Source organism: Choloepus didactylus, chromosome 23 (genome assembly GCF_015220235.1).
Source record: "Choloepus didactylus isolate mChoDid1 chromosome 23, mChoDid1.pri, whole genome shotgun sequence".
In the NCBI taxonomy this organism is placed as follows: domain Eukaryota; kingdom Metazoa; phylum Chordata; class Mammalia; order Pilosa; family Megalonychidae; genus Choloepus; species Choloepus didactylus.
Window position 1 is genome coordinate 14,034,079 of NC_051329.1, and position 17,010 is coordinate 14,051,088.

The window sequence follows — 17,010 nt, forward strand, 5'->3', positions numbered from 1 at the left end:
ATTCCCCAGATCGATGTGAAAAAGGAGAGTGAGCTTGAAAGGAAAACGAACCCAGTCCTCGAGCTTATTTTTGGCCCAATTCGAGTGGGAAAAACTGAACTTAAGAATCTGAAATTGCTTTTCTATCCGAATTCTAAGCAGCACCCTCCATCTCTCCCAACCCCCGTCCATCTCTCTTTTTGCTCCCTAATTTAAAGGAAAAGTAATTTCAGATTGAAGGGGCTCCCTTTGCCGGAGTAAGGGACTTTTGTTTTAGGTTTGTAATTTGAGTGATATCTCATCTTAGTTCACTAGCGGCGGTCTTAATTATTTAAAGGCAAAGGGAAAGGGGTTGGCAAAGAGAGAAGAAAAAGACTGAATCCCCCCCTCCCCACCGTCTCCCACTTCAGGACAGTTTCCTTTTAAAAAAGCATTTAACATGAGGCCTAAGGACATTTCAATAAAAATTTATTGAAATTTCAGTGATGCTTTAAAGAGAGGGAAAAAAATACAGAAAACCAAAGAGCTCATCAACAATTATAATGTAAAATATACCTTCATGATTTGTTTGTTTAAACCATCTTTCAGCACCTGACTTTTGAATTGTGAATTTATCTCTGTAGGCACCAATTCAAAACACCATCAATATTGACAACAGTAGTAAATTCCACTTCCTTTTGAGGAAATCAGACTAGCAAATACAAAAGAAAAATCAGAAATCCAAACCACAGCCTTTTAACTACCCTCCCCTTCCCCCCAGCAATCTCAGAATCGCTCTTGGGGGGCTATAGTTTAAGGAGTTTAAAGTAGAACTGGGAAGTGGCACCCCTTCTCTCCAATTTTGGCTAAAATAGGCAATGGCATTCTCCCCCTCCACTCCTTTGGACATTAAAAAAGAAATATATATTTTCTTCAGGCAACTCTTTTCAAAGTGTGTTGATGGTGCAGAAAGTGTGTTTTCTAGTTTTAAAAGCGATCCTGTGACCTTGAAATGAAACCGACTACAGGGAAATGAACAAAAACCTGACAGTTGCAATCCTATTTACATAGAGCTATGTACAATGTCAATAAATTAAAGTTTAATTTCCAAGCATTCATATTCCACCTATTTACAAGTTATCAAATAATTACATAAATACTTTGTCTAATAGTCTCGCTGCTTCTTTATTATTTTTCTTAAAACCTTGTTATTGCATACACAGGAAAGAGAAAGGACTGTCAAAGAGGGAAAGCATGAATCCTGCTACAGAGCTTAGATAAAATAAATTCGTTGTGTTTTTCCCACTCCTTCCCTTTAGATTTCTCTGATTTGAGGGTAGAAGATTGGGGAAGGGGTATGGAGTCATGTCATTTTTCTCTCTAAAAGCAAGCGTTCAAAATAAAAACCACAAAGTACATTACCATGGAACATGCAAGAAGAGACCTATAGTGGCTCTTAAAATGTTACAAGAATATTAAAAAGACACAGATTTCCTTAACATAGACTAAACAAGAATGACAGGGACATTCCTCCCCAAACCATGGTGCTCAGTCATTTATTCAGAACTGATATGCAAGTCACTATAAACTTTTTAACCTTCACAAACAGAATCACGTTAACGTTTTCAGGTGTCCCTGTTTTTTAATTTTATTTAATTTTATTTTATTTTTGTTTTCACTTGACACAGCGAAGGAAAAAATATAAATCCACCCTGGAGGAGGTGCCTTTCAGCATCTCCCTTCCCGGTGGGCTTGGCTACCTTTTTTCTTCGGCCACAGCTCCCAGACCAGCCTTGCTGGAAATTGCTCCGGACATAAATGCTTTAACTCCTACCCCCAATAGCTCAATGATGCAACAGACGTTTCTGAGCCCCCAGAATCTGGGCCAGACTCCAGATATATGCACCATGCCAAGACGACAGGGCCTATCGCTAGTATATTCTCTCGAGGAGTCTGGCACCCCTTCCCAGACTCAGCTGCAAAAAGGAAGGGCTAACTCCACGGCACCCCCGTGGTTTATCTGACATCCAACAAAGTGCACTGCAGACTCGACTGGACTGGAATGAAGAGACTTTTCTGGGGAGAGGTTTACGGGGACGCACTGCGGGACCTGTCCGGCTTGGCTTCCAAGCCGCTGACCAACCGCTGGATACTCTGCAGTTCGCTGGTGGCCGCCTCTTTCTCCGGGCAGAGTTTGGGCGACAAGGACACGGAGCTGGAGGAGAGCGTGGAGGAGCGGCTGTTGAGTTCCGAGCCCGAGTCCACGGCCACCGAGGCTGGGCTGGCGGCCAGGGCGGCGGCTTTGGCGTCCAGGGGCCCCGCAGCGGCCACCATGGTCGGCAGGGCGGTGGTGAGCAGGCTGCTGCTGTCCGGGACCGGCACCGGGATGGAGTAGGGGCTGTAGCGCAGCCGCGGGCGCATGGTGTTTAGGTTGAGGAAGGGGTGGCGGTGTACGGAACTGGAGGCCGCGGCGGAGGAGGCGGCCGCGGCGGCAGCCATGTACGTGTAGGGATAAGGGAACAGGCTTCCGAAAGGCGACATGGCCAGGCCCTGGGGGAGAAACAGAAATGCACGCCTCGAGTCAGCCGCAGCCGAGCAGGGCTTTAGGGTGGGGAGGAGCCTGCTGCGCCCAGCCCCCTATCCCGGGCAAGTCAATCCCTGTTCCTTGGGGGTGAGGGGCACCCGGAGGTCCCTAGGTTCAAATCTTGGCTGTGTCACTCTAGGGGGAAGTACTTAATTTCCTGTGCCTCAGCTTCCTTATATGAAAAAACAGGTTACCATTAAACAATTCATATGCTTATTGGGGACTCTGGAAATTAAACGTCTGCAATACCCTCATTGCAGTGCCTGCCTCTGGATTGATAGAAATTCTCCCATAAGGGTTAGTTGCTGCACCTGTTAAACGGGGCTACCGATTTAGTGTCCTACACAAAGGTGGCTGAGTGTAAACCAGAAGGCATAAATTATTAGACATAAATTATCATTACTTTTTCAGTTTTGCCTCCCCCAACCCCAGTTCTAGAAGTTTCTCAAAGATCTTAAGCAAAAGGGAAAAAAGGAAAGGGGGGGGAGAAAGGGTGTTTGCTATAAACAGGAACAAAGAAATCACCTAGAATGATATGCTGGTGTTACAGGTGGGGAAACTGAGGCAGGCCCTGGACATGGAAGGTGGGTGTGTGTGTGTGCCAGAAGTCAATCAACTAGAAAGTGGCAGAATTTAAAATTCAGGGATCACAGCTCAGGTCAGTTCTCTCTGCACCATGCCCCGAGGTCCCATTAGGGCCTCTTTGCCCAGGCAGCTCCTCACCCACCTATCACCTGCCCACCTTCTGGAGAAGCCAGCCAGGCAGGTGAGAGGAATTGAAAAAGGCCAGGAGCCAGCCCTTCTCTCGGCTCCCTCCTCCACCTATAGGGGGAGGCTCATGGTGCCTCCTGGCTCTGGGAAGGCAGACAAATGTGCTCAGACAAAACAAAAGGCAGGACCATACAGAAAACCCCAGAGAACCTTCTTGTTGGGTTCAGAGTATTTCCAGCCTCCTGAGACTTCTCCCCAGCCACCCTGCACCCAGACGGCACCCTGCACCCAGACGGCACCCTCGCGAACCAGCGCAGCTGTCTGAACCATACACAGGTGGCCAGGCCAGTCCCAGCACCCGTCTGCCCCTCTCTTCTGACATTTTCCACATGTGCACAAGCCATTAACCCTTTGGGGAACAGGCTGGCCTGCTGTGGGGTGGGGAGAAATGTGAATTGGGAAGAAAGGCTAGAATAACTTTCAACCCAGGGAGTCACCTTCCCTCCCCATGCCTCAGTGTCCCTCTTATCTAATTCCTGGGAGAGGGTCAGCTCCTGGAGAAGTCCCTGGAGTCTGACCACCCCAGGGTGGAGTCCTAGCTCCCCTGCCTACCAGCTGTTTGACCTTGGACAAGTTACTCAGCATCTCTGGGCCTCTACCCCTTTATTTGTAAAGTGGGGGTGAATAACAGTACCAACTCTGAAAGGTTGAATTAAATGAGTACTTAGAAGAACGCCCCACACAAAGAAAGTGCTTTGCCTAGCTATTACTATTATTACTAACTACCTCCTCTACTGCAAACAGTTCTTAACTTAGGAAAATAGTTTTTAAATTTTGTGAGTTTTTTTGGAGGGGTGCAGTGGGGTGGGGAGGGAGGCTACCATGCATCAATGAGATAAGCCTTGCACCTAGCAATGACAATAAAAATTATTATATTATTTAAAGCTACTGTGCCAGGGGACTGGGTGAGGGTCTGGTTAAGGTGCCTGGAACTGGAGCAAATGGAGAGGGGCTGGAGAGGCGGCAGGCGGAGGAGGGACCGTGGACATACCTGAGAAGCCAGGACGTGCTGCTGGAGGTGGAAAGGCAGGGTGGCCGCGGACGCCCCGGACAGTCCCTGCGCCGCGGCGGCTGAGGCCATGGCCGTGGAATCCAGGCCGGAGACGCCAGTGGAGGCCCCGGACACGGTGGCCAGCAGGGGCCCCATGCCGGCCGCCATGCTGGAGAAGGCGCCCCCCATGGCGAACTGGCCGGGGTGCAGGAAGAGCGGGTGCCCGTTGAAGAACTGCTGGCCGGCCAGGCCGGGGGCGAAGCCGAGGCCCGGCAGGGGGCCCTGGCCCAGGTGCGCGGCGGCCGCGTCGGTCTGCACCGTGAGCGGCGCGAAGGCCTCCTTCCCCGACAGCCCGCGGGCCTCCTCGACCTTGGCAGTGGCCGCGCCCTCGCGGCCCGGGCTCCGGCGCTCCTCGGCGCCCAGGCCGCGGGTGCTGGACGAGATGGTGGCCGGGCTATGGCGCGAGTCGGGCGACGCCTTGTCCAGCCGCGCGCTGTCCCGGGGCCGGCCGCCGGGCTCGGCCGCGAAGACGTGCGCCTTGGTTGCCGGGCTGCTCTTGCCGCGGCACGGCTCCTCCGACGTGGTGGTGGAGATTTTGGCCGCGTCGCAGGCCTCCGGGCCGTGATCCTCCTTGCTCTCCGCCTCGGCGTCGCTCTCACCGTCGCTGGGACACAGATCTACCATGGGGGGAAGGGAGAGGGTGGAGGCAAGAGGGTCTTAGCTTCCATCTGGGCCACTGAAGTCCCAGCTCCCCAGTTTGAATCCAAGCTCGGCTACTTACTAGCTGTGTGAACCCAGCAAGCCTCTTTAATTCTCTGCATCTCAATTTTCTCATTGGCAAAATGAAGGTTTTGCTACTTCTTGACTAATAATGCATTTAAAGTATTTAGATAGCACCCGAACCTCCAGCCCCAGCCCTTAGGTCCAAAGCTCTTTTCTTTGCTATAATGAATTTTACTATGTTTTCAGGACATCCACTGAGCTCCTGCTGCATTAGGCAGTGGAGCATTCTCATTTGATTGCAAATTCACTTTTGAAAAACCTAATTCACTCTAAAATCACTGCGGACACACATTCCGGCTATTATCAGTCTTTGTTTAGTGAGTGACCAGAGATCAGCACCTGCCACATATTTGTAAATTATTTTGGAAGAACCTGTTTGGAGAGGACCCTGACATCTGAATTCCTCATGGCAGAAATGGACAACCCTCCCCCCAACACACACTCAATTGGCCTTCTGTGTTTGCCCCCCCCCCCATCGCTCCAGAAGGAGATGGGTTGTGGGTGACAGCTCATTGCCATGACACAATCAGATTTTTTTTTCTTTCACCATACCCTCTGTGGGTGTCCTTCCAGAAAAAAAAAAAAAATAGGATCCTATTTTATGTTTAAAGCCTAAAAGGATTGAGGACATAAAGGACTTTCATTTTATTTTACTTAAAACAGTTTTCTTCCATTGAGAGTGTGTGTCTTTCCAAATATATAGCGCTTGCTCTTAAAACACAGGAAACCGACTGGGGATTTGAACCATCTCATCCCCTCCCTGGCCCCCACCCCAAATGAGATCCTCGGTGCTCTCCTCTTCAAACAGGTTAACTGCTGCTCCAGAGCTGGATGTTTTCTCAGCCACCTTCCCTATTCCAGTTGGTAGAGAATCCCTTGCCTCCCCACAGCCCAACACATTTTAACCTGGAGTTCAACGATGGTAAAATGTCAGTTGCTTGATTGGAGAGAGAGAAGTGCTTCAGACCCGCTATCCATCCTATCCCCAGAGAAGGAACACACAAACAGACACTACCCCAGCCCCTCCAGCCAAATTAAGGTTTGGGAAAGGGGCTCTGGCTCTCCTTGTGCTAGCTTTGGTGTGGGGGTGGGGGATGGGGACACACAGGAGCACCTTTTTTGAACTTTAGCTCCTGTTTGGCTCCTGTTCACAAACTTCTAGAGGGTCGGTAACTTTTGAAGGGCAAGTCACTTGGTCTGTGACACACCCCACCCCCAAATCCTTCCAGGCAGTGATGACCTGAACCACTTCTTTTGATTCAGAAATCAAAGAGGTGACCAGGCGTACCTTTGAGGTTCGATGTCCCCACGGTGGACACGGCTGGAGACGAGGACTGCGCAAAGCAGTTGAAGGCTGCTTGTTCACTGGAGGACTCATCTGAGGTCCCATTCTCCTTTTTGTGTCTTTCATCAAACACCCTCATGGACTGCAGGGTCAGCTGTTTTCTGCAGCAGAAGCCCACACCCAAGTACTACATTTCCCCTCTTTGTCTCTCTTGCTGATTTCCAAAGAGGCCTGCACACATACACACACCTGGCCCCGCCCCCTGACAACACCAGTGTCTGAAATCTGCTTGCTCCAGGGCAGCCACACTGACCCAAGCATTTTACAGGACCCTCTAACTGGGCAGAAGAGCATAGCAGGGTGGGACAGAAGAAGGAAGACTTCAGTTGGACTTATTCAAGATTGGGGTTGCATTAGGAAACTTGGGCTATGAAATCTTGCTGAAAAGGAAGAGGGAGGTTAGAGCTGGCAAGAGACAGCTGACCTCCGGCCTTACAGAGGGTGGGCAACTGGGTGCTAGATTTTATGAACACAATGTGGTCTGTCCCCAGCCTACCAACTCCTGAATGGTTGCTAAGAACGCAAGGAAGTGGTTATTTCATGGTGTACTTTGCTGTAATCGTTCCGCTAACACATTAATCGGAGTAAAATCTATTTAGATGTTAGAAATGATTTTTGTAATGCCACCGCCCAAGGGGAGAGGTTAAGTTTGGTGATTTTCTGGATTTTAGAAATTCTTTGAAAGGGGGTGGGGGAGGGGGGAGCTTCTTTCATATAATATCCAGCTGTCAACTCAATGGAAAATGATGATACATAAGAAGGAGGGAGCCAGAGATTTCTCAAGGGACCCTGGTTCTGTCTGACGGCATTTGGAAGACAAGACTGCAAAAATCCCAAAGCATTTTGTGAGTGGCTTAGGGCCTTTCTGGGACTTGCCCAAGATGGATTTAAATTAATTAGAAACTAATAGGCATCCTTATATAATCTGTTATCTGTGATACTTTCCTTCAAGAGACAACTATGTGTGGTCTAATTAATTTCCTTAAAGGTTATAATTAGGTAGGAGGTAGAAGAAGTACGATGTACTGAAATCGGCAAGTGAGTGGCAGGGGTGAATTATTTTCCACCCACCCTCCTCAATATAACTGCCTGTACCCCACTGCCAACATTTTAGACTTGGGTCCTATAAAAAGGATTTTTCTAAATTATCTGGGAAATAAATAACCGTCTCGACTCACCTTTTCTCTCTCCTGCCATTTCCAGTGTCCCGGAAACCTTTCGCGAAAGGGTTGTTGTCTATTTTTAACTGAGTTATCTAGAAGAGAGGCAAGTGAGAAAGAGAGATTGGCCTCATTTTCTAGAAAGTTTTAGGGGTGTTGCCCCCAACCCAACAGCTTCCTAGAAATTGGACTACCAACAAAAGAAGTGAGAAAGGCAGAGGAGATAATGGCAGAATTTTGAAGGCGACTGAGAAAAATCAAAGGACATTCTACCACGGCTTGTGTCTCCCACAGGAGGCCAAACCAGGAATTTAAGGCCAAATTTACCCAGCTTGGGAAATGCCTCATTTTTTAAAAATTTGGGCAGGTGACAATTTGGTTTTAAAAATGGAAAAGTTGTAAAAAGGGACAACCTGTAGATCCTAAAACTATGCTTCCATTTTTATTTTTTTACATAGTGCAATTAATCATAAAATATGTTATGGCATACGCCTCTGCCCCCAACACGCACACACACACACACGCGCGCGCGCGCTCACAAGCACACTCACACGTACACTCCAACCTTTACCAAGAATCTAATAAGATGATTTATGGGGTTTCATTACTCTTGTGCTGGAGTGGGTTTGATTTTTTGCTTGGGGGGAAGAGATTGGGGAATTACAATATTGACAATTACAGATTAAAAAGGACTGAGTGACCACTGAAAACATTTGTTTCCATTTATATGCTCTGCCACTGCCATTAAATAGAGAAGGCCCATGGCCTCTTTGTCTGATTAAAAATGTTACATTTTATTATTATATTAACAACCTCACTTCACAGGATTCAGTGTGTATTTTGCATCTGAGAAAAAAAATGCCAATAGTATGTAATCTCTCAAATCCCTTCCCTTTGGAGTTAAAAAATACACACACACATAGGGAGTCCCCCAGAGGTGGAAAAGGGGCCCCTTGGTTGGATTCTTATTCTTGCTGTGTGCAAGACTCCAGGTTTGTACTTGGCAGAGAGAGGCTGACATGATGTCTTAGTTCTCAGGCCTGGGAATCATATCTGGGACACCCCCATCAGGTGTCCACAGAAAACTCCTTCCTTCTAGCCCCAGCGGTGACAGTGAATTGAAAATACAGGGTGCTGTCCGGTAACCTGGGCTCTCTCTGGGGTCCAGGGTGAATCAGGGTGCTCAGTCCCTCACCCACACCCCCTATCTAACTGCCAACAGCCCTGCTGGGGGCTGGTGACTCAGCAGCAAGGCTAACTTTCTCTGTGTCTCCCCACTACATAGCCATGACCTTCAGACCACCACAACCCCAGATGCCAGGTACTGCTTGCTGCCCCATCTGGGGGTGCCCTAATCTCCAGCTTCAGACCCAAGGGAGAAAAAATTTAATCAAGTGGTGACTTTGACCACTTCATCTCAAAAGCCTCAAACAACTAGATTACCATGACCCTGTGATCAGGGCAGGTTTTTCAAACACACACACACACACATACACACAAATCATAAAAAACAAGCAGCATAAAAAGTAATAAAACCCAAATCTGCTACTCAGGATTTCTGCAAGGGGAGAAAAGCTGGTCTCCACCAGGATTCTCTTCCCAAAATCCCATGGCTTTTGCATTATTATTATTATTATTATTATCATTATTATTATTATTATTTTAGCCCATTCACTTCAAACCTGACTTCTTGATCCACCTTCCTGAAGGGACACTTAATGAACCTCAAAAACAACAGGACAAAGTCTGGGGGGTGGGGGTGCATCAATGAGAGTGGTTATTGGGGATTCTCTCTGGCAAAGTTAGTTGGGCATTTTTTACCCAGTCTTGGATCCCTAGCAGGTTGAGAGTGTTTTTCTATCTCCATGAGGGGCTAGCACCCCTGTCCCAAAAGTTCCACTAAAGGTCAAATCACAAAAGCAAAGTCATGCTCTCATCCCAATCCTCTCCTAACCTACTCATCCTTAGGCAAAACAGCTTAAAAGGGAGGAAAAATATCACCATTAAGAAGAAAATACCCTCTGGTTACCTTATCATTCTGGTATGCAGTCACAGCAATGAATTCGGTTTCGGGGAACAAGTATGTCCGAAATGTGCTATAAGGAAGTTTCAAGATGTCATTGGCCCTTACAATGTGGAACCGGGGCTGGTATTTGTGCATGGAGTTCAAGATCGTCTGCAGTAGCAGGGGAGGGGAGAGACACACATGAAAAAAGGATTTAGCAGGACGCGAGGGATCTTAGAACCCCTGCCAAGCTGACATCTTTCCCACCACAGGGTCCTAAGATTGGACCGAGCCCACCTCCTCGGGGTACCCCCTTGGGTACATTTCACTCCACAGATGTTGCCTCCTGGAGAGTCCAAATTGTTCCTCAACTTCCAAAGGGTCCTCCCCCCCCACCCTCACCATCTAAGGTTCATTCGTACCTTGAACCCTAGCCTACCTGAGTACCAAAACTATTATTCCCCTGCCACGTTGCGTGATCACTTGGGAAGGTCAAAGTCTTAAAAGATAGAGAAAAACATGCATTTTAATTTACAAAGTGATTCAGTACTTTAAGCGCCCACTAATTGAGGAGCCCAATCCACTTAAAGCCCCTGAAAGGCTGAACTCTAGAGAGGAATATTTATGCCTTAATCAAATCAAGGGCTGCAAATGCAATTCCTGCCGGCTGAAGACATTTCCGCACCGTGCATGTCTTCCTGGGCTAATCTTTCTGCTTATGCCTCGCTTATCACTCTGGAAATGTTGGGGAGGGATAAGGGAGGAGGCAAAAGGTCCCTTGCCTGACTTTTACAAGCAATCTAAGTCTTCCAAAAGTTTCTAAATGCCGTCTCGCTCAATCCATAAACACCGCTCCCCCAGCAAACGCGCACACACACAACTTTTATACCAAAGATATGTCCCGTTTCTAGTAAACCTGACTTTCACTTAAGCCCCATTCTTTTTACAGTAAAAGAAAAAAAATTTTTAATGTAGTCACACCATTTAACACAAAGGTACTCAAAGGCTCTGACTCTTAAACTCATCCAAGAAACAACATGGCTGGTTTCAAAATAGAAGTATACGATTTTAAAACCAAACAAATTCATTATGAAAATGCAGCTTTGAAATTGATTTCCAATCTGAAGGATTTGTTTTCAACTTCACTATCAGGTCGGGAATTTCCCAAGGCCCTGGAATCACCATAGAATATAAGCCAGTAAGTTTTCTGGCCCGCATTGCTTTGGGAATGCCAGGCCTTCCATTATCCGAAGAGAAACACCGCGGATTCCTCTCTCCGGCTCTGTTGCAGATGGGACAAGTTTGCTACACTTGGCAACAGAGAGCAAGAAGTCCAAGCAGAAACTCATGATTTTTAGACAGAATGGGGAGGCACTGCCTTTGCAAGAGTGAAAGAATGAAAAAAGTTTTACAGCAGGGAATGTGGAAACTTACGAATCCGTGTTTGTCTGAAATGTTGTTGGTGAGTTTCAGTTTGTGGAAAGTGACAACTTTAGACATCCACTGTTCTCCGGTAGCAGGGCTGTCCGGGTGAATGTACATTCTCTTTGGCATTTCAGGATCAGCCTTGCCTGCCACCATCCACCGAGAATTGTGAAATTTATATCGACAGTCATCTGCTGCTATAATGTCCATCAATAGAATATATTTGGCTTTTTTATCCAGCCCAGAACATCTTACTTTAAATGGGGGGAACATTCGCCTACAATAGCAGAGAGAAAAAAGAAAAAAAAATCACGTAGAATACTGGGTTTGATTTCCTAGTTATCCTAAAATATTTAAACCAAGTTTAAAATTTTTCTATTGCGAACCATGAGCGAGCTTATATTTTTCAGAGTAGGGCAACTGGGCGCAAAATTGTTTTCTTCTGCAACCGAAATATTATGTTCACTTTATCTTTAAACGTCCCAAGATTCAAAACAAATGAATTGTGGCTTTGCGTTTCTATTTCTCTACGTCCCCTAATAATTTCTTTCAAAAATTACCTTTCCCTTCTGACTTTACAAATTGCCCTCTTTATACAGACACTCTCCCCCAACCCCCATCCCCAACTTCTGTGTGTCTGCTTCTAAACAGCTCGAGGTAGGATTTAGTGAAGTGCGGTCGAACAGACAAGGCTAGAATTTTCTACCACCCATTGATGAGAAAATGTTAGACTTATCAAGGAAATAAAACCTCCAGCTATACCCCTCCCTGCTGCGGAAGAGCCTTCCCGCGGCTAGCGAAATGGAACTGGACTTTAGTGAGTTCCCAAAACAAATTTTGCAGATTGGGGTGTACTCCAGGGCCTAACTTATCTGCCCAGGCTCGAACCACATCCCCCACTCCTCAGGCCAGTCCAAAACTGCAAGATTTGGTGCCACCAAATTGCTGTTTATTTCACAGAAGTGTTGGTATTCTGTACTCTTGACTTAAAAGGAAACTCTTGGCAGTGAAACTGACTAAATGTCTTCTGGGTTTGAGAAGGATTTTATGCCAAACTTTGGCCTCATTTAGCTTGCAAGAAGAGGGAAAGCTGAAGACATCAAGAGGGGGCTTTATTTTTGTCCTTTCAACTCTATGTCTTTATATAGGCTTCAATGCCCCAAAAAACAAATTGGCATTTTTAAATGACTGTCAGAGGATTCTCTATTCCAGGCAGGTTTCAGTCAGGCAAGAACTTCGAAACATTAGGTAAAATACGGCTTGTAATAATTCACACATTAAAAAAGCAGTGTGTGTTCTCAGTGGCTCCTTAGGACTGCCAACATAGTTTCAATTATTCAAAATTGCCTGCTGAACTCTCCCTCAATTACAGAACTTGAAGCAGTGTGAGCAAACTAAAATGCCCTTAGATTTCCGTCTGGCCCTGGCAACTCCAAGCTCAGGCCCCTTCCAGACCCAGAGGCCAGGCTGGAGGGTAGTAGTAAGGCTGTGTCAGGCCTCTCACTGCCACACAAAAGAAAAGGCTTTAAGTTTTGCAATGAGGAAAGAAGAAACAAAGAAACACACGCAACATGACATCAACAAAGAAATAAGGATGTTCCAGAAAGATTTAAATCAGTGAACTTCCTACAATAGGGTGGGTTTCTTTTCCCCTGCAGACGTCTGTGCTCCTCTGAAAAATTCTGCCTCTCCCTAGGGAACCCGGGATGCAGAGCCATGTAGGAAAAACCTCCTGCTGCAGACGCCCAGGTAAGTTGAAATTTCCTGCCATTGGGGCAGGGCCGGGGAGTCTCTGTGCACATTTCTAGGGAAACTAAGTTTTCATCCAAGCCATAATAAGTGGCAAATCGTTATGTGTGGGGAGGAAAAACAGAGAAGGAGGGGAAAAAAATGCCCATAGCTTCGGGGAGGGGCCCCCGGCCGCTGGCTTACCTGCCGGACTTGGTAATCACCATCTCCGTGCCCCGCTTGTGGAATTGATCCCAAAGTTCTTTAGCCTCGAGGTGGACCTTGGGGTCGTCCTCCACCTCTTCCTCGGGCTCCATGGTCTTCAGAGGCCTCAGATGAGCCTGGGGCCCCAGGGACGAGAAAGGGATGCCGGTCTCGGCCGCCCCCACCAATTGATCCATGATCGGCTTGGCCAGGGCGCCCGGCAGCGAAAGCGCCGCGGCGCCGTTGGGAGGCAGCGTCAGCGCGGGGAAGAAGGGCGGCTGGTGACCCAGCACCGCGCTCATGGCGAAGTCCGGCGCCCGGTGAGGTAGGAACGGATGATAGGCCATGCTTGTCCCAGGAATGACCGGATCTCTCATGGAGAAGCTCATCCACTCCAGGCGGGGCGCTGGGCTCCAGCCAGGGGCAAGTCCGCAGCTGCCGGGTTGTTGCTTTTCTTTTCTTTTTTTAACAGCAGCACATAATTAAAAAAAAAAACAAAACAACAAAACAAAGCAAGAAAAACAAAAAGCAAAAACAAGAGGAGGAAATCACAACTAAAAGACCTCAAAGGGAGGGGGGGAGTGTCTTTTGGGGAGGAAAAATGCCGCTTTCCAAAGAGTACAAGGCTAGAAATCAGGAGACATGGTCGCTTGGGTGACTGTCCTGGTGGCCTGCGTTTTTAAAAAGCCGCTCCTGGAAGTCAGTTTCGACTCTCGCCTGAGCCCTGCCGCTCAGCTCGTAATAGGCACTCCAGCCCTCGGTCCCAGGAATCTCTCCCCAGCCCCCAGTCTCTTTGTTGCAAATGCGAGCAGCTCTCCTAGAAGACTTTTCACCCTGGCTTCTTCTTATCCTTCTCCCCTTACCCCCCAATCCCTTCCTCGCCCTCTTTCTCGCAAAAGGCGTCTGCAGTTGCGCTAGACTCGGATTTAACAGGGAGCAAGAGAGGGGGGATAATGCGCTCTCCTTAAAAAAAAAAAAAAAAGGAAAGAAAAGAAAGCCTCTGATTGAATACCCCTTCTACCAGCGCTATCAAACTTGAACTGCAAACTGGCTTCCGTTCGCCCTCCTTCCTCTGCCGGAGCCTGCGGAGGGTGCCGATTCTTGCTGAGCTCTTCTCCCCACGCCTCTCTTCCTTGTCCTAAAATGTGAGCGAACTCGCTTCCTAAATCTGCGTCCAGACGCGTAGGGCAGGGAGGATTTAGGGGAGAGAAAAATGAAAAGGAGGGAGAGCGAGCGAGAGAAGGAGCGGGAGAGGGAGCGCGAGGAGAGGGAGGGCGCGAGGGCGGGAGCGAGAGCCAGCGAGCGAGAGCTGCTCGCCACCCTCCTCCGCCTCTAGAACTCCCGGGGCGTCTGCTCGGCGGCTCTAGAAGGTCGGGCTCTGCTGTGGGCCGCGGGGAGCCGGAGGCCTCTTGATTGGCTCTTTGACGCTTTCGGACCAATTGTGTTGCTGCATAGGCGTGGTTTTCACAGGTCGAGTGCTGGGGGATAGAGCCGAGTTATAAAAAGAAGGTGTCGGAAACTGTAACGTCGCTGCGCCGCGTCGGTACTACTGCCCGTTCCGTGAATATGTCAACATGATCAGAGGGAGGGCGGGGGGCCACTGGGGAGCGCGCGCACCGAGTCGCCTCTAGGTGGCTTATCGAGAGATCGCCGCAGCCTCAGAGCTCGCTCGCTCGCTCGCTCGCGCTCAGCCAGGGTCTGATCTGCCTCAGTCATCCAGCCCCGGATCGAGGGAGGAGGCAGGGCCAGGGAGGAGGGAGGGAGGCTGCGAGCGAACGGGAGAGCAGGGCGGGGAAGGTAGAGAGCGCGCCCCAGCGCCGGGCAGGGGCGCTCGCCTCCCGCGCGCTCCCTTCTCCTCTCCGGCCGCCGCTGCCGTTTTTCTCTACCGCTCTCCCTCTTCCGCCAGCTCCCTGGCGAGCCGCGCGGGCGGCTGAGCCTCCCGCGAGCTGCCCTTCGGCCGCGAGGCGCCACAAAAGCCGGAGGCCGCCGAGAGGCGAGCGCCGCGGTTCCAGGCTTACGCTCTCTCCAGCCCCACGTGGAGTCAAGCCCCTCCCGGCCGCGCTCCAGGGCTCCCGAGCTCGGCTGTCCCTCGGCGTCGGTCTCCCCTGCATCTGGGCTCGCGGTAACACGGACACACGGGCGCGGCCAGATCTCAGCACGCGCGCGCGTGGGCTCCCTCGCCACTGTGCTCCTCCGCAGCCTTGTGCGGAGACCCCAATACCCCAATGCATCCGTAGGCGAACACGCGCCAGCACACTCAGACCGAGCCACACGCCGAAAAACACGTACACACCACCATGTACACGGCCTGTGCGGCTGGCCCTGACTGCGCTCCCTCCGGGAGGCGGACTCGAGAGTTTTCGAAATGCATCTACAAGCCCTTTAGCTATCTTCTTGCATTTGGATGCGGGCTCCCGGTATTCCACCTGGATGTGTGGGTGGGCATCTGGGACAAAGTGAGCGCAGCGAGGGCCTAGGTTCTGGGCCTGTCCCCGCTGAGCCGCTGCTCTCACCTCGGCGGCCGGCTCGGTGCGGAGCTGCCCCTAATGGGTGGGCAAGCTGGTAGGGGGAGGTGCGCCAGCCTCGTATCTTCGCCAGGCATCGCACTTATCTCTCGGTGCCTCTGTTCTTTCTTCACCCGGGGACTTATCTCGTCCGAAGTCGGGGGCGAATTTGTAAAACAAACCGTGAAACGCCCCCACCCCAGAGGCGAGGTGACTGGTTCCAGTTCAGGTAGGGTGGGGGCCTCAGCGAGGGCGGAGGGGAGGGAGGGATCCCCATCTTACTGATCAGATCTGTCGCCGAACTGGGAACTCTGTTACCGCCACTTCTTGCCGGTGACAGAGGATTCCTCCAAACTCACAGCTCTCACTTTTGGGGACAATAAGTTGGGACTTCCCGGCTTAGATGGCAGGAAATCTTGAGGACAATGCTCTTTACCCTTTCTGAGTTGAGAGCTTTCCGGGTTGGAAAGGGAAGGGCTGATTTCAGGGCCTAGGGGGGTTGAGAAACCCAAGGGCTCGGCTTTGTGTGTTTGTGTCTGTAGGAGAACACGGTTCTCCCACATTTTGCCTGTGTACCCCCAAAACCCTCAGATCCCGGAGTCCTAAATGGGGGCAAGTGGAAGGCAAAAATGCATTTCCACTGTGGGCTAACCGCGCCGAGATAGGGGCGGAACTTGTGAGGCGACAAGATTTCCAGCCTCGCATTTTTGACGCACATGGCTAAGAGCGCTTGGCGCCAGCGCTGAAAAGTCCCTGAGGTCACCAGAGAGAATAGAGTGTTCCGCGAACTCGGCCTGGCTCGTCATCTCTCTCTCCTTTCTTTCCCTTTCGGTCTCTCTTTCTCTGGCATCCTCTCCCTCCCTCCCTGCCGGTGGTTAAGAAGAGAGAAGGAAAGAGAGAGAAGATTGAGGCTGCGGAGGCCCCGAGCGTTGGCTGGGTAGAGTAGAGACCAAATCACAACAGCCCCCTTCCAAGTCCCGTGCGGCCCGATCTTGAAGGGTGCGGTAAGCCCGGCCTTCGGCCGCCTCACACCGACCCGGGAGGTCACTGCAGGGTTTCACGAGACTCCGGAGGCAACAAGCACTCCCTCCCCCACCGTGATCGCCTCCCGGGCCTGGGGCCGCGTCGCTGTGCTTTCAAGAGCCGCCTCCGCTCTCCGCGATCTGGCTTTTCCTGCACTCGCCGGCCCATCTGCGCCCGGCAGCTTCCAGCGGAAGGGAAGTAATTCTGCAGCCGCAAAGTGGCTGATCCCTCCTCACCCACTCGATACTTCCAGTGTCCAAATGCACCGGGGGGAAGCCTTTCCACCCAGTTTTTCGCATTCGGGCCTTCGTCTTACTGTGGAAGGGGAGCTTGCTGATTTGACTTGTAAATATCTCGATTTGCCTCTGGCTCGGCTGGGGAACGAGCGTGATTTCTGCCCTTCACGCAGTCCCCCTCCCTCGATTGTCTTTTCTTTGCGCATAGCTCTAACTTAACGCCGGGGTCGCCCCAGTTCGTTCCCTTAACCCCTACCCCCTCTTTGGAGCGCAAGGGAGAAAGGGAGAGGAAA

The 17,010-nt window shown here is 50.1% G+C and overlaps 1 protein-coding gene and 1 long non-coding RNA gene across 3 annotated transcripts in view; one reads left to right on the plus strand and one right to left on the minus strand.

Moving 5' to 3' along the window:
- Window positions 1-430: 430 nt before the first annotated feature.
- Window positions 431-13,918, minus strand: TBX3 (T-box transcription factor 3). 2 transcript variants are annotated; one of them, XM_037816816.1, is made up of 8 exons: window positions 12,955-13,918; window positions 11,032-11,299; window positions 10,037-10,096; window positions 9,622-9,768; window positions 7,611-7,687; window positions 6,376-6,533; window positions 4,305-4,981; window positions 431-2,508 (listed from the first exon to the last, which is right to left on the minus strand). In XM_037816816.1, exons 1-8 carry the CDS (start codon window positions 13,341-13,343, stop codon window positions 2,047-2,049), a joined length of 2,238 nt encoding a protein of 745 aa, XP_037672744.1. In that variant the 5' UTR covers window positions 13,344-13,918; the 3' UTR covers window positions 431-2,046. The 2 variants fall into 2 exon arrangements, with proteins under 2 accessions (XP_037672744.1, XP_037672745.1); XM_037816817.1 differs by lacking the exon at window positions 10,037-10,096 and having other exon boundaries at window positions 12,955-13,917.
- A 1,640-nt stretch (window positions 13,919-15,558) lies between these two features.
- LOC119519248 overlaps window positions 15,559-17,010 on the plus strand; it is a 43,257-nt gene continuing 41,805 nt past the window's right edge. Inside the window, exon 1 of the long non-coding RNA XR_005213994.1 lies at window positions 15,559-15,687. This is a non-coding gene — a long non-coding RNA (uncharacterized LOC119519248). The remainder of the gene's footprint in view (window positions 15,688-17,010) is intronic.

Coding starts and splice junctions, on each gene's coding strand:
- TBX3 (XM_037816816.1), bottom strand. CDS start 13,343: ATGAGCTTCTCCATGAGAGATCCGGTCATTCCTGGGACAAGCATGGCC. Junction 7,688..9,621: donor CTGCATACCAGAATGATAAG/GTAACCAGAGGG, acceptor CCTCTCTTCTAG/ATAACTCAGTTAAAAATAGA. Junction 2,509..4,304: donor AGCACGTCCTGGCTTCTCAG/GTATGTCCACGG, acceptor TTTCTCCCCCAG/GGCCTGGCCATGTCGCCTTT.